This window comes from Ictidomys tridecemlineatus, chromosome 11 (genome assembly GCF_052094955.1).
Source record: "Ictidomys tridecemlineatus isolate mIctTri1 chromosome 11, mIctTri1.hap1, whole genome shotgun sequence".
NCBI classification, from domain to species: Eukaryota; Metazoa; Chordata; class Mammalia; order Rodentia; family Sciuridae; genus Ictidomys; species Ictidomys tridecemlineatus.
In genome coordinates, this window is record NC_135487.1 from 7,760,029 (window position 1) to 7,775,811 (window position 15,783).

At 52.1% G+C, this 15,783-nt stretch overlaps 1 protein-coding gene across 4 annotated transcripts; it reads left to right on the forward strand.

The window, feature by feature from the left end:
• The first annotated feature begins 7,320 nt into the window (after nt 1-7,320).
• On the forward strand, nt 7,321-15,455 carry Miip (migration and invasion inhibitory protein). Of its 4 annotated transcripts, XM_021733549.3 has the most exons (10): nt 7,323-7,695; nt 8,832-9,003; nt 9,265-9,600; nt 10,025-10,106; nt 13,016-13,124; nt 13,202-13,254; nt 13,633-13,762; nt 13,884-13,980; nt 14,720-14,848; nt 15,126-15,455. In XM_021733549.3, exons 1-10 carry the CDS (start codon nt 7,643-7,645, stop codon nt 15,210-15,212), a joined length of 1,248 nt encoding a protein of 415 aa, XP_021589224.2. In that variant the 5' UTR covers nt 7,323-7,642; the 3' UTR covers nt 15,213-15,455. The 4 variants fall into 4 exon arrangements, 3 of the variants coding, with proteins under 3 accessions (XP_013217598.2, XP_077881429.1, XP_021589224.2); XR_013427417.1 differs by lacking the exon at nt 15,126-15,455 and having other exon boundaries at nt 7,321-7,695; nt 13,202-13,343; nt 14,720-14,755; XM_013362144.4 differs by having other exon boundaries at nt 7,322-7,695; nt 14,720-15,455.
• The last annotated feature ends 328 nt before the right edge of the window (nt 15,456-15,783 follow it).

Here is a 15,783-nt window from a genome sequence, read left to right on the forward strand (position 1 = left end):
CGTGAGGCCCCTGCCTGGAGCTGGCGGTTGCTGAAGGTTCCTGGCACTGCAGGGCCTTCTGAAGGGACATTAGTTTGAGGGGAAGTTCCCTTTCACTCTTGGAAGGAAACCGATTGGCTCAGGAGAACAAGTGGCAAAACTGGCCTCTGAGCCAGGAAGTGTAGAATGATTTCTTCTCAGATTTCTCTATAACTCCAAACCATTCATCTTTCACTTAAAAAGTAGATGACTCAGAATGGCCCACCATCCTTTGACTTCTGAGAATTTCGGTATGACCTTTCCTTCCTCCCTCCCTTCCTAGGCCCTCAGGAGTGGATAAGGGTGTGAATGGTGGGCTTCCCTGCCCTTCCACACGCATCCCCTTGACCCAAAGACCCGTCTCCCAGGCCACGAACTTGGGGTATCATGCTTGAGTTCACCGTCACACATGCTGTGTCATTGTCTAAATCTGTGGAGGCCCTGACCTTTGTTCACCTCCATCTCGGCCTTCAGTGACCCCCAGGCAGCCCCCAGAGTGACTTTTGTATCTAGAGCTCAGCTCCTGCTTTCTGCTCACAGCGCTGCGGTGGCTCTGGGTTCCCCTGGGTCGAGGCCGACATCCTTACCCTGGCCCTCCAGATCCAGCCCTCCACGCCCTTGCCCCTCTGTTTGGCCACACATTTTTTTTTTAATATTTATTTTTTTGGGCTGGGGATGTGGCTCAAGCGGTAGCGCGCTCGCCTTGCATGCGTGCGGCCCGGGTTCGATCCTCAGCACCACATACCAACAAAGATGTTGTGTCCGCCGAGAACTAAAAAATAAATATTAAAAATTCTCTCTCTCTCTCTCTCTCTCTCTCCCCTCACTCTCTCTTTTAAAAAAAAAAAAAAAAAATATTTATTTTTTAGTTTTCGGCGGGCACAACATCTTTGTTGGTATGTGGTGCTGAGGATCGAACCCGGGCCACACACATGCCAGGCGAGCGCGCTACCACTTGAGCCACATCCCCAGCCCCAAGCCACACATTTTTTGTTGTCCTTGCAGTTGCTAAGTATATTCCCTTCTGAAGGCCTTCGCCCTTTGCCCTGGCTGACCTTCTGCCTGTCCTTCCCCATGAAGCCCCTGCTAGACTCACTCCTCTACCCCCAAGTCTGCCGCACTGTTGCCATGGTGAAGTCAACCCAGAAGCCCCTGTGGGAGATCTGCCCTCCTTCCGCTCCTTCTCAGCCTGCAGGTATCACACAGTTGTCACCTAACAGGAAACAGTGTTTGCTTTATTGCCTCCGCCTTCAGAACACATACTGCAAAGAGCTGAGATTTGGGTCTGCTTTGGTTATTCATATCTATCAAGCACCCAGGCTTGTGCCTGGCACAGAATTGAGCTCCAGAAAAGACTTGAGTGACCCTGACATTGTGGTGCACGTTCATCAGCCCTCCGGCACTAGGGGAGAGAACCAGCAACTACTACTGAAACTGGGGGACTCCAGGGGTACTGGGAAAGCAAAAAATGACCAAAACGGGGACAGACCTTTTTTTAAGAGAGAATTTTTTAATATTTATTTTTCAGTTTTTGGTGGACACAACATCTTTATTTTATTTTTTATGTGGTGCTGAGGATCGAACCCAGCGCCCCACACATGCCAGGCGAGCACGCTACTGCTTGAGCCACATCCCCAGCCCTAGACCTTTTACTAAGCAGCAGAATCAAGCAGTCAAGCATTGGAGGGGCACATCTTGGGGGGACATGGTGGCAGGCCCCATGAGGGTCTGGGTTTTATGGGGCCTTAGCAGAGCCAGGTCATGGGAGGAGTTAACTTTTGCAGGGCTCACTGGGGGTGGGGCAGGTAAGGGAGTTCCTGGGGTCAGCTGATGGGAGGGTCAGGTTTTGTGTCCTCCCCTTCCTTCCCTCTGGCTGAGGCCTGGGCTTCTAAATGACAAGAGCTCCAATTTACCACTGACATCTCCCTGCACACAGGGAGGCAGGTAGGGGAGTAGCTGCAGATAGGGGAGATGCGCATTCTCTGTGTCCCTCATGTTATGTACTCAGTGTTTCGCACTCTCGGCTCCATTGTGGAACCAGGCTCAGGGCAGTCGGACCAGCTTAAACCCCAGCTTCTTTGGGCATGGAGCCTGCATTTTAACTAAAATTTTCCCAAAGCCCAGGGGCTTTCGAACATACTTTTTACTCTGATCCACAATTTTAAATATATTGTGATCCAGAATATACGCGTGTGTAAGTGAAAGGAAATACTTGGGATTAATCATCATCCTTGTCCTGCAATGCAAGAGTAGCTTCTGTAATTAGCAGGGTGCTGTTTACAACTCAATTACTCTCAGCAATTCCTAGATGATGGCCAGTTTGAAAAAGGCTGTTCTGGCTGGGGTGTAACTCAGTGGTAGTGCTTGCCTAGCATATGTGAGTCCTAGGTTTGATACTTAGCACTGCAAGATAGATGGATAGATAAAAGCTGTTCTCACATGCATGGAGGAAGGATTGTCTCTTTGGGTCAAGGCTTCCTGCCTCTGCTGAGTTGGACTCAGTCTTGATTAAGAACAGCCAGCGCCTCTTGACAGCTTACCTTGTGTCTGTTGTGGGAAACAGACCACAGACCCACAGACGGTTGGTAGAGAAGAGAACTCCAAACTTTATTGTGAATGGGCAGACACAGAGGAGAAAAATTTCAAATTCTGAGCCCTCATCCACAGTTTCTTACAACACTTATAGGTCATTTGGTGTCATTTTAGACCTGTCCTATATATATATATATATATATATTTTTTTTTTTTTTTTTTTTAACCTCTTCTTAAAAATCTCCTAGGCCCGGTGTGGTGGCACATGCCTATAATCCCAGAGGTTCAGTGGGGAATGAGGTCCTGTATCTGGGCAGGGCCTTCCACAGAGCAGGCAGAGACCCTGGGGTGGGCACAGGAGCAGCATCTGCCAAGAGCAAAATGAGGGCACTGCAGCCAGAGTGGAGTGAGATCGGAGAGGGGGTGCAAAAGGGAGCTTGGGGCAGACTTGGGTCTTGTTTTCTTCTGAGCGAGCAGGTGCCACTGGAGAGTTGGAGCAGAATATGAGCCACCTTGGGCATTTCTGTTTCTGTTTTTTTTTTTTGTGGTACTTGGGTTCAAACCCAGGGCCTTGAGCCTGGGAGGCCAGTGCTCTATCATTGAGCGATACCCCAGCCCTCTTCAGTATTTGAGACACAGTCTTGCCATGTTGCTGAGGCTGGCCGGGAATTTGTGATCCTCCTGCCTCTTTCTCCCAAGGCCCAGGGGTTACAGGCATGCACCACTGTGCCCAGCTCTGACTCACATTTTCGTGGGGTCCTGGATTGCTGGGTGGAGATGGACAATGAGAGGACAGATGCAAAACAGCCAGCCAGGCAGGATGTGATGGTGTCTTGGACCAGGGCAATTGGGATGGAGGTAGAGGAAAGGAGGTTCCGGATACCTTTTGAGACACCACAGTGTATTTTATTGCTGCTACTTGGTGGATGTTGGGATTCACAACGAAGCTGCCGCTGAAACAGACTCCCTCTGAAATTAAGGGCAACTTCCTGATAACTTGTTTTTCTGTGGGATATGAAACAGCCCCTGTTGAGCAGGTTTGGTGGCACATGCCTGTAATCCCTATTGAAGAACAGCCTCAGCAGTTTAGCAAGGCCCCCGGTAACTTAGGGAGACCCTGTCTCAAAATAAAATATAAAAAGGGCTTGGGATGTGGCTCAGTGGTTAAGCACCCCTGGATTCAATCCCTGGGTACCAAATAAATAAACAAACAGAGCCCCCTTTGAAATTAAGCTCAAAATTGTTTCAATTTTAGAACTTCCTTAGCATGAGAATAAAACCTTTCTCCTTCTGAGGACAAACCCATCGGAAGTTGGAAGTCGAGACCCACAGGTTCTCTGGCTAACTAAATCTGCCTGTGTATACTTCCTGAGTCTTGTCCCACAGTCTCTCTATAAAAGCTTTTCTTTCTCTGAAGATAGAGGGATGAGAAAAGTTGTCTGTCTTCAAAGCTGGTTTTAAGGGGCTGGGGGTATGGCTCAGTTTGGAGAGTGCTTACCTCACATGCACAGGCCCTGGGTTCAATCCCCAGCACCACCAAAAGAAGAGTTGGCTTTGAATAAACATCCCAGCCAAGTTGCCTCTTATTATTTTTTTAATGAAATAGTGGAAAAGCCCTTCCATCTGGGAGTGCTTTTTGGTGTGTGTGGGAGCAGGGGTACTGGGGATTGAACTCAGGAGCACTTGGCCACTGAGCCACACTGCCAAGACTATTTTGTATTTTATTTAGAGACAGACAGGTCTGCTTAGCACCTCACCTTTGCTGAGGCTGGCTTTGAACTTGCAATTCTCCTGCCTCAGGCTCCTGAGCTGCTGGGATTACAGGCATGTGCCGCCACCACGCCTGGCACTCTTATACAAGACTTGGTATGGACAATCTTTCTCCCTTGGATAAATGCCGGGAATAGAATGACTGCATAATTCAGTGGGTCTGTTTTAACTTTAAAAATAAAAACAAAAGAACAGTACCAGACAGGTAGCTCACACCTGTAACCCCAGCAACTTGTAAGACTGAGGCAGGAGGACTGCAAGTTCAAGGTGAGCCTCGGCAATTTACTGAGACCTTGTCTCAAAATAAAAAGTAAAAAAGGATGGGAGATGTAGCTCACTGGTAAAGGGTCCCTGGGTTCAATCCCTAGTAACAAAACAACAAAACTCAGCTTTACTGAGGTGTAATTTTCATACCATAAAAATGGTGGAGCTGTACATTTAACAATTTTAATAAGTATACAGAGTTGTGCAGCCATTGCCACACTCCAATTTTAGAACATGCCTGTCACTCCAGAAAGATCATTTATGCCCTTCTGCAGAATGATGGTTGCTTCCTGTTTACATGTTGGACCCAGGGAACCACTATCTCTTTTATCTATAGACTTGCCTTTTCTGGACATTTCCAATAACGGGAATCATACAGCCCGTGATTTTTGATATCCAGTTTTCTTTCTTTTTTGGTACTGGGGTTTGAACCCAGGATTGCTTAAACACTTAAGTCACATTTCCAGCCCTTTTTTATTTTTTATTTTGATACAGTGTTTTGCTGAATTGTTTAGGACCTCATGAAGTTGCTAAGGCTGGCTTGAACTTACTATCTTCTTGCTTCAGCCTCCCAACTTGTTGGGATTACATATGTCTGCTACCATGTCCAGTTTAATGATTTTAATATATATTTTTTTAATATTTTATTTACATTTTAGTTTTTGGCAGACACAACATCTTTGTTTGTATGTGGTGCTGAGGATCGAACCTGGGCCACACGCATGCCAGACGAGCGCGCTACCGCTTGAGCCACATCCCCAGCCCCCAGTTTAATGATTTTTAATGTGTAGATCTCATGAAATTTTTGTCAGGGTTTTCCCTAAATATTTCATTTTTGTATTTCTCAATGCAAATAGTGTTTTGTTTCAGTACTGGGGATTAAACAGGGCATTTGTAGTACTGAGCTATGTCTCTAGGCTTTTTAAATTTTTTATTTTTAGATATGGTCTCACTAAGTGGTCCAGGCTGGCCTTGAGCTTCTGATCTTCCTGCCTCAACTGCCCCAGTTGCTGGGGATTACAGGTGTGTGCCGCTGTGCCTGGTATAAATGGTGTTTTAAAAATTTCAACTTCTAATAATATACAGAAATTCAATTTATTTCTGTATATCAATCTTATATCCTGCAACCTTCTAGAACTCATTAACAAGTCCAGAGATATATTCGTAGATTCTTTGGGATTATCAATTAGGTTATATGTGGATAAAAATAGTTTTGTTTTTTCTTTCCAATCTAAATGCCTTTTTTCTCTTCCCCTCCCCTCTTCTCCTTTTTTTTCTTCTTCTTCTCCTCCTCCTCCTCCTCCTCCTCCTCCTCCTCCTCCTCCTCCTCCTCCTCCTCCTCCTCCTCCCATCCTCCTCCTCCTCCTTCTCCTCCTCCTCCATCTCCTCCTCCTCCCCCTCCTCCTCCTCCCCCTCCTCCCCCTCCTCCTCCTCCTCCTCCCCCTCCCCCTCCCCCTCCCCCTCCCCCTCCCCCTCCCCCTCCTCCTCCTCCTCCTCCTCCTCCTCCTCCTCCTCCCAGGAGCACTTTACCATTGAGATACATCCCCAGCCCTTTTTATTTTTTCAGGCAAGGTCTCTCTAAGTTGCTTAGAGCCTTGCTAAATTACTGAGGCTAGCCTTGAACTTCAATCCTTCTTTCTCCCTAGATGTCTTTCCTTATTGCTCTGGCTAAGACTCTAGTATAATGTTGAAGTGTTGAAACATCTGATCTTGGGAATGCATACAATCTTTTATTATGAAGTATGCTGTTAACTGTAGGTATTTCCTAGATAGTTTTTATCAGAAAGTTCCCTTCTGTTTTGAGTTAGTTGGAATGTTATTTCTGAAAATCAAAAATGGAGGTTGGGAGTATAGCTTAGTGAGCGACTGCTTGCTTAGCATGTGAAGATCCTAGGTTTGATCCCAGTACTGCAAAATTTCAAAAAGTTGGAAGTGAATGTTGGATTTGGTCAAATATGTCTAGGTAAAAGATTGTGGCACGTCCTATTTCCAACTATTAAGAAAAAGGGACAGTGCTGAATGGGTGTTTTTTTCCTGAATCTACTGAGACTGTTTTCCTTTCCTATACCCTCCCTGCCCAATGTGGTGAATTATATTGATTTAAACATGTTCTGGCAAGTCACTTCATCTCAGCCTCAAGAGGCTTTTTGGAAAACGGGAAAATACCTCCACGCATATTTATGGCATATGGAAAAGACCTGGCCCAAATGCCTGGCACATAGTAGGTACTCAATATAAACTGACTGACAAAAATTATATAAATTTACACCGGATTCTAGGTGTCTGTGTTCTTATTTTACCCACGGCCTCCTTCCCCTCTTAATTCTTCCCTGCCTCGCGGTCTAGCATAGTGCCTGCTGGCACACAGTAGGCGTCTATCAATAAAAATACGAAAGAACGGTTGCGGCGGCCGCCCGCCCCGCCCACCTCGCTGCTTCCCACCCGCGCTGCTACCCCGAGCTTCGGACGCTCAAACTTCAGGCCGCAGCCGATGGGGCGTAGCCCGGCCCCTGCCGACCAATCAGAGCCCGTTCTCTGGGGCTCCGCTTTTATTCCTAAAGTTGAGCCGGGCCTCAGAAGCTGACCAATCGGCTGTGGGCCCCTGTTACCAGCGTCCCAAAATTAAAACTGCCGCTAAGGACGCGCAGTAAACGCTCGGAAGCATCCCGGCTCCGCCCCGCCCCGTCCCCGGCCAATCAGGACAGCCATGGGAGGCCCCGCCCCCGGAACGCGCGGGGCGTGGCGAGGCGGGACTCGGGCACTGCGGGTCGGGGGCTTCCGGCGGTGAGTTCGGCGGATGCTTACGGGCTTGGGCAGCAGGGTCTCGGATGCGTCTGCACGTGCCCACCCAGCAGCGGGCCAGGGGCCCGCGATGCTAGAGGACGGGGCTGGCTCCCGTTCCCCGGGGTTCCGCGTGGGCGTCCCCCACTCTGCCACCGACGCTTTCCGTCCCTGTGTCTGACTTGAACGTTGCCTTCCGCTCTTGTCTGCGCCGCCCTCAACTTTCCAGAGGGGCGGCGGGGCGGCCGGAGGCCGTGCTGGTTGTGCCTTCAGCCCCATGCGAAAACAGACCCTCGGCCTGCAGGGGAGCGGCCCGGCGTCGCTGGCCAGGTAAAGGCGGGGCCCGAGTTTGAGAGCCGGGGGCTCTGAGAGAAGTGGGAAACTTGGGGCAGCCTGCAGAAGTCCCTGACGGAGGCGGCTGTGTGTCCCGGGGCCGGGGCCTGGGGTTGGGGCGTGAGGAGGAGGTGGTTTCTCAGACCCTTCCTGCGCTGCCCGGGAAGGGCTTTCCAGACCAGGCCTGGATCCAGATTTGGTTCCGGTCATGGATTTGCCCCTTTCTGGTTGTGAGTTGAGGCAGGTTGCTAAACCTCTTTGGACTTTGGTTTCTTTCTTCTTCTTTTTCTTCTTGTTTTTTTTTTTAATATTTTTTTTAAATTGTAGCTGAACACAATAGCTTTATTTTATGTATTTATTTTTATGTGGTGTTGAGGATCGAACCAGTGCCTCACATGTGCTAGGCAAGCGCTCTACCACTGAACTGTGACCCCAGCCCTGGACTTTGGTTTCTTTACAAGTCAAAAGAAAGAGAATGAAGCCAGGCACAGTATGAGGCTAGGCAGGAGGATCCCGAGTTCAAAACCATTCTCGGCAAGGGCGAGATGCTAAGCAACTCAGTGAGACCCTCTCAATAAAATACAAAATAGGGTTGGGGATGTGTGGCTCAGTGCCCCCCCAAGGAAAAAAAAAAAAGAATGGATTGTGGTGTAGCTTTGTGGCAGAGCACATGCTTGGCGTGCTCCAGGCCCTGGGTTCAATACTGAATATATCCACACACACACAAAAAAAAAAAGAAGAAAGAAAGAAAAGAAGGAGGGTAGGTGGGAGGCAGGGAAGAAGAAAGTATCCTTTTAGAAGCTTGATTTTTAAAATTTTGTAAGATTCACAGGTTACAAAGCTTTAGATTTTTAGACTTGGCATTAGTTGCTTTTTGTGGATTAAACTAGTCTAATTTCCTAGTCAGGGCTCTTCAAGGAGAATTTGTCTCTCTTGGCCTTGTTTAGTCCTAACAACAACCTGGTGGGGTAGATGCTGTTACCATATTTGGAGGATGTGAAAAGAAGACAACAGAGAGGTTAAATAAGTTGCCTAAGGCTGCATAGTTCAAGAGCATCCCAGTGGGGTTTGAACCCAGGCTTCTGGCACCAAGGCACCTTCCTCATCCCTGTGACTTGCCATCTTGACTTCAGGCGGAAGAAAGGACCTCCTGTGACCCTGATATCTGGAGTGATGGAGGATATGCCCAGGATGATGGAGACAGAGGACGTCCTGCAGCTTCGGCTGCTCAGCCTGAAGCTCCTGAGGCAGCTGCAGGCTGGGCAAGATGCCGTGCAGCGGTCAGTGGCCAAGACAGCCCCAAAGGTGGGTATCTTCCTTAGGAACTCCCAGGGGACAAGGAAGGGGCTGTCTGACTCTTAAGAACAGTACCTAGGCCTCCAGTGTCTCCTTGATCATTGTGCCTATTTTATGGATGATGCAAAAGAGGCCTTGGGAGGTAAGGTACTGGGCTGGGATACTGCCGAGGGTGGAGCAGTGATGGCCTAGGCCATGGTGTCTAGTGCAGGCAGGGTGGGTGGGCTCTGGCTGTGCTATCCCTTGGGTGACCTGGCTTGCCTTCTCCAGTCAGGCCTGAACTCCTGCAACATCTACGACTCAGAGACACCATTGTCCCCAGAAACTTCCTCAATCTCCTGGCAAGCCTCCTGTTCAAAGGACAGATGTCATAAGTGGGACCCGCTGGATACCCATGGAGATGACCCCTGTGATGTGGCCTGGCTTGACAGGGTCAGCCCAAGGGTGGCATCTCAACCACCTGTCAAGGGCCAACACCTAGAGCCCTTGGGCCAACCCAGATTCTACTCACTGACCACCATAGACTCAAAGGAGCCAGCGCCTTTATCAGGGTTGTGTGATCGGGTCCCAAGATCCATCCTGGCTGAACAAAGCGAGCAGTCCAAGGTAACAGAGAGAGGTGGGCATCCACCAGTGAGGCTTCCTTGAGCCTCAGTTTCCCTGTCTGACAGATGTGCTGTGGGCAGTATCCCTTGGGGCAGAAGGCTTCCAGGAGGTACCTTGAGTTTTATCTGTGCAGCCTAAGTTGTTGATAAGTGTTTCTGCTAGTTTTTCAGACAGCAGTTGGGAAGAATGTGATGAGCCCCATTATACACGTGGGGAGACGAGGCTCAGAGCCTAGACTCCTTCAGAGCCATGCATAAAGTGGGGGCATAAAGCCTAAACTTATTTTCAGGCTTTTGAGCTCTCACTTGAGCCCCAGGGCCCAAGCAGGGTGAAGTCAAGACACATCCCCTGTATCCCCCCATTGTGGGCCTCTTTGGGCCAGGCCTGCCAGCCCAACCCTTGCCCCCTTGACCTTCCTCCTTAGTCCAGAGTGACCTGCCAGGAGCCTGCCACACCTGAGAGCAGCTGGAGCCTCCAGCCATACCTGGGCTATGACTGGATTGTAGGTAAGGCCTGCCCTCTGCTCACACCTTGCCTGGGAAGGGCGGTTGGGTCCTGCTTTGTCTGTTCTCTTAGTCTCTGTACAGAGGTGCTGCATCTGTTGAGTGAACAGAGCCAGAGCTGCTGTGTTTTTGAGCATTTATTACATGCTGGGCCCTGCACAGCTCAGCCTAGGTCATCTTTCTGTGTTTCACCCCCAGCCCTCCCCATGGTGGCCTCTGCCTGCTCTCCCCTGGCCTTCTTGTCCTCATTCTTGAATGTTTCGGTACATATGACATCAAATTTGCTATCTTACCCATTTCTAAGTGTGCAGTTCGGTGGCATTAAGGACACTGACATTATTGTGCCACCATCCATGTCCAGAACTTTTTCATCTTGTATACTGAAACCCTCTGCCAAGGAAACAGACTCTCTGTCCCAGCCTCACCCCAGCCCCTGGCAAGTACCTTCTCCTGTCCCTGCAAATTCTGTATCCCCTCAGGAGGTGGGCTTATTATCCCCTCAGGAGGTGGGCTTATTCATGCAGGACCATGTGTCAACACATCCATGAATATTCTGTGTATCCTGTTATTATTTATTTAAAATATTTATTTTTATGCGGTGCTGAGGATCGAACCCAGTGCCTCAGTGCTCTGCTGCTGAGCCACAACCCCAGCCCCTATTCTTATTTTTTAAATAGGGCCTTGCTCCTCCCACCTCAGCCTCCCAAGTCATCTGCCTGTCTTCTCCATCACTTTTTCTCACACTGAGCTTTATGTCCTGACGTTCCACCAACCCTGCTTCCTCCTCACACGCTCTCCTGTCCCACCTACCCCCATCTTCCTGGCTGCTCCTTCCCAGCTCCCTCTGCTGGGTTCTCTTACCTGTTCCTGTCTCTACACCCCAGCATCTGAGGACTCAGTCTTCCAACCCTGCCCTCTGTCTTCCCTCCTCCCCTCTGTGATCCCATCTCATCCCAGTACCACGCCTTTTAAAGTTCTCCCTACACCCTCATGTTATCTCTAGCCCATGTCTGTCCTCTGAATCCTAGACTTGTGCTCTGGTCAGCTTTCAGTTGCTGTGCTTGTCTATTTTCTGTGCTATCACAGAATACTTGAGGCTAGGTACTTTGTAATACTCTAATAATTAAGTACTTAGCTGGTCATGGTGGTAATCCCAGCAGGCTGAGACAGGGGAATTGCAGGTTTGCAGCAAGCTTCAGCAACTTAGTGAAGCTGTAAGCGACCTAGTGACCCTGACCAAAATAAAAAAAAAGGCTGGGGATGTGGCTTAGTGATTAAGAGCCCCTGGGTTCAATCCCTGGTGCCAATAATAATAATAATAATAATAATAATAATAATAATAATTATTATTATTATTATTATTATTATATACTTTATAATAAGATTTTTATTTAGTCCACAGTTGCAGAGGTTCAAGAGCATGATACCAACATCTGGTTGGCCTTGGAGAGGGCCTCAGAGCCGCATTGTAGATGGTACACAGCATCATGGTAGACAGCATCATGGGGGCACGGGCAGGAGGAGCAAGCAATCACCTGGCTAGATAGGAAACAGGAGTAAACGAGGGGCCAGCCTTGCTCTTCAGTTAACAGCTTGCTCTCAGGAGTCACCAGGGTCCTGTGAGAAACACATCAGTCCCCTCCCTGGGGGAACCCCCTGCCTCCCACTAGGCCACACCTCAGCACTGCTGCCCCGGGGGCCAGCCTTCCAGCATGTGGACCTTAGGGACACCCAGATCATACCCACCCATAGCAACCAGGTGTCTCGTACTGACCTCACATCTAAGTCCAGGGTCCCGATTCCTCCCCGCCTGCCCCCCCTGCAGCCATCCTGCCTCCATAGATGGCAGCGTCAGGTCCCATAGGTCAGGCCACAGCTTCTGGGTTCACCTCCTGCTGTTTCCCATGGTGCTCATCCAGCTGTCAGCACGTTCTCTTGTGCTTCCTTCAACACATTTCTAGAATCCAGCTCCCCCTCTCCACCTGGACTGCTGCTGTGGCCTCCCACCTGGTCCCCTGCGTCCCCTCCCCTTGCAGCAGCCAGGGCAGGGATCCTGTAGAAATGCGTGGTCTCTCTGATTGTGTCCTTCCTTGTCCCCAAATCCTCTGCAGGCTTCCTGTCCTCTTCCCTTCCAAACTCGCTCCTTACTCCCTTTTTAGCCACTTGTCCCTTCTAGCTGTTTCTCACACAGCAGGCACACCCCTGCCCCAGGGCCTTTGCGTCTGCATTTTCTTTTTTGAGGGGCGCAAGGGATTGAACTCGAGGGAACTTAACCACTGATAGGGCTGGGATGAGCCACATCCCAGCCCTATTCCCTGTTTTATTTAGAGACAGGGTCTCACTGTGTTGCTTGGCCCCTCTCTGTTGCTGAGGATGGCTGTGAACTAATGATACTCATGCCTCAGCCTTAGCCGCTGGGATGACAGGCCTGCGCCACCGGGCCCAGCTTGCACCTGCGTTTTCATCTGCCTTCAGTGTCCTTCCTGGGATGTCCATGTGGCTTCTTAAGTGCCGTCTCGTCAGGGAGGCCTCCCTGGCACTGCTGCCTTGCCTCATGTGGTTGCCTGACTCCGCTGTCCTGGTTCCTGGCAGGTCTCACCATTCAGTTTGTCTCACAGATTTCTTTGGTGACTGGTTTATTTGCAAGGCTCAGGAGGGCAGGGCTTTGCGTCCTGTGCTTTCCCGGCACAGAGCAACGTCAGCCAGCCCATGGTAAGGGTCCCGTGCAGCAGGTTGGACGGGCCTGAAACAGAACAGCGGTGACAGTGGGTGCCGGGTTCCTCCGCTTTGTCTGGGGTGCAGCGGGGAAGGTAGTGGCTGGGGTGCCAGGGTCGCTGATTGGGCCTCAGCCAGGGGCAGCCCGGTGGCTCTCAGCCTCTCTGCCATCGCCGCTGGTGCTCTGCCCACACCAGGGTCCATGGACAGCAGCTCCTCCATCACCAGCAAGCCCGAGACCTTTTTCTCTACGCTGCAGAAGTTCCGGGAGACCAACAAGGAGGAGTGTGTGTACAGTACCCCCGAGTGAGCAGGGGCAGATGAGGGTGGCGGGGCAGCTGGGGACTCCACTGTGTGGCCTGCTCACCCCCGTACCCTCACAGACCCCAGTTCCTAGGCCTGTGTGACGGCAGTGACGTGGAGGAGGACCACGAATGTGAGTGCCCTCGGCCAGGCTGCTGCAGGGTCCGTCTATCCTGGCCCCGCCCCAACTCAAGGCCCCTGAGTTCTTGGGAACCAGTGCTGGTAGGAGCGTGGGAGCTGAGGCCTGGCCTGGTGGCTTAGGGCCTACCCCGCATGACACCCTCCCCTGAAGCCCGTGGCAGGCCCTGCTGGGCTCAGTCCAGTTCTCAAGAGCCCTGGGAGGATGCTCTCCCCCCCTTGAGTCAAGCCCCTGACTGAGAGGGGGAACGGGTTGGGGGGAAGGTCCAGAACGTGCTCTCCAGAGGGTTGGTGGGCACAGTAGCCGGACATCAGGCGCCTGGCATCTGGAACCCCTGGCTCACGGAGGCTGCTGCTTCTCCCGGGCTCACAGGTGTGTACTGTTACCGTGTCAACAAGCGCCTGTTTCTGGTGCCCTTGGATCCTGGCATCCCCTGCCGCCTGTGCGGGAGACCACGGAACCCTCAGAGCCCTAGGACCCTGGTGCAGTCTACTCGGGTCAGGTGAGTGGAGCCATGAGGCAGCAACTGCCCAGGGGACGGACCTGACCCCTGCTGGTTTTGAGTCGGTGAAGATGGGGCTGAGGCTGTGCTGTGGACAGCCCCTCACTGAAGCCCTAAACAGGGTGAGCATCCCGCTGTCCATCCTGGATCCCCCGCACCAGTACCGAGTCCATCGGCGGAAGAGCTTCGATGCTTCAGACACGCTGGCTCTGCCTCGGGTGAGCAGCTGGGAGCTGTGCAGGAAAGAGGGGGCCACATGGACCCTAGGTCCGAGCAGTGCTGTGTTGAGGGCAAGCACGGAGTCTGGCGTATGTGGGGGTGTCGTCCATCACCCCTGCTCAGGCCCCGGGGGAGGATGTGCCCTGTGACCCAGCTTCCAGAATACCTGTCTGCCTGCGCCCGGCACGACATGAATGGACCCCATTTCCTGAGCTCTTGCGTGCTGTGTACATGGTGTCACCCCCACTCCATGTTGCAGGGGCTGAGTCAACGGAGCTTGTGCCTTGGTAGAAGAGCTGGGGTGTAACCCTGGATCTCGGTTTTTCCTCAAGTGCTTCCTTAGCCCCACCCTTTCCTGTTTCCCGCTAGGATGGGCGTCCAGGGCCACCCACGTACCTCCAGTAGAGAGGGCAGCTGGGGTTGGAGGAAGAGGAGGAGTGGGAGCTAGTTGGCTTCTCTGCAGCGGGGTGAGGGGTCCACCCTCAGGGTGTTGGGGCAAGGGGAGCAGTTCAGTGAGGTAGGACGTGTTGGGTGCTCGGTGCTGGGGCAAAGCCCGGATGAGATGCACTCTGCCCTCCCTGTCCTTACCTCCCAGTGGCTAGGCCAGCAGGGAGAGGAAAGGCCCACGGTCATCAGTGGGTAAGACCCCTGCCCCTTCCCTGGGGGAGGTTGAGATTAGTGGCTCTTCCACCTGATGGGGCCCCAGGCCAGGTGCCTTTAACCCTTTGCTCTCCACAGCACTGTCTGCTAGGCTGGGACATCCTTCCTCCAAAATCTGAGACAAGTACAGCCCCCAAGAGCCTTGACCTCTGGTCCTCCATCTCCGAGGCCCAGCACCAGGAGCTGTCACCATCCAGCTCCCGCCTGGTAGGGTCCAGGTTGTGCCCAAGCCTGGGGTACCCTGTGAGGGACAGATACCTTGGAGCAAACCTGGGAACCAGAGTGCCCTGGGGGGGCAGGATTGGGGGTGCCAGGGCCTGCCCTCCCCCACCGACAGGCACCCTTTGACTCCACCACTCCTCGCTGCCCACCCTGTTTTACCCAGAAGGGTGACCCTGACTTTAAAATGCAGGAGGGCCCAAGGCTGGGCCTGGGGACGACCTGTCCCCCAGGTTGCCCCGACACTTCTCTGTTCACCATCCAGGCCTTGCCAGTGCGGGTCCCACCCCCTACTCCTGTCTGGTCAGAACCCCAGGGCACCTGGCCTTGTGTCCCATGGCAGAAGCCCTAAGGACCAACTTCCTGGAGGAGGAGGAGGGCGCTTTCACCTGCGCCTCTGACCTCACCCTAGCAGGCACTGCCTCTGAAACAGACGACCCCTCCAGCTTCAGCTCCAGCAGCTCAGGCCCACCTAGGTTGGGCAGCTGCATGGGCCCAGGCCTGTTTCCTCCTTGGGGTCCAGAGGGGAGGGTCTCCCAGGTGGAGGTGAGGGAATTCTCTGCAAGTTTGTAAATAAAGCTTAGTGCTCGCTGCAGCTGTGACTCACACGTGTGCCCTCTCCTGGTGCCCAAGATCCCCAGAGGGCACCTGGCCCCCACTGGCCCCCCTCTCCTGGGGAGAGACACTGACCACCCGGGCAGAGTGCACCCATCACTGCGAGTGTGGTGCCCTGCAGCTCCCACCAGACAAGTGGGGGTCAAGGTGGATTTTAAAAAGCCACCTCTGCAAGGGCCTCAATGGAAGCTGGATGGTGTTGGGTCAGAGGTCCCTGAAACCAGTCTCCACCCAAACAAGGGCTCTCTTGGGCCCTTTGCCAGGTGGGCCCCACACGCTCCTCTCTAACCCAGTCCTGGAAGCTGTAG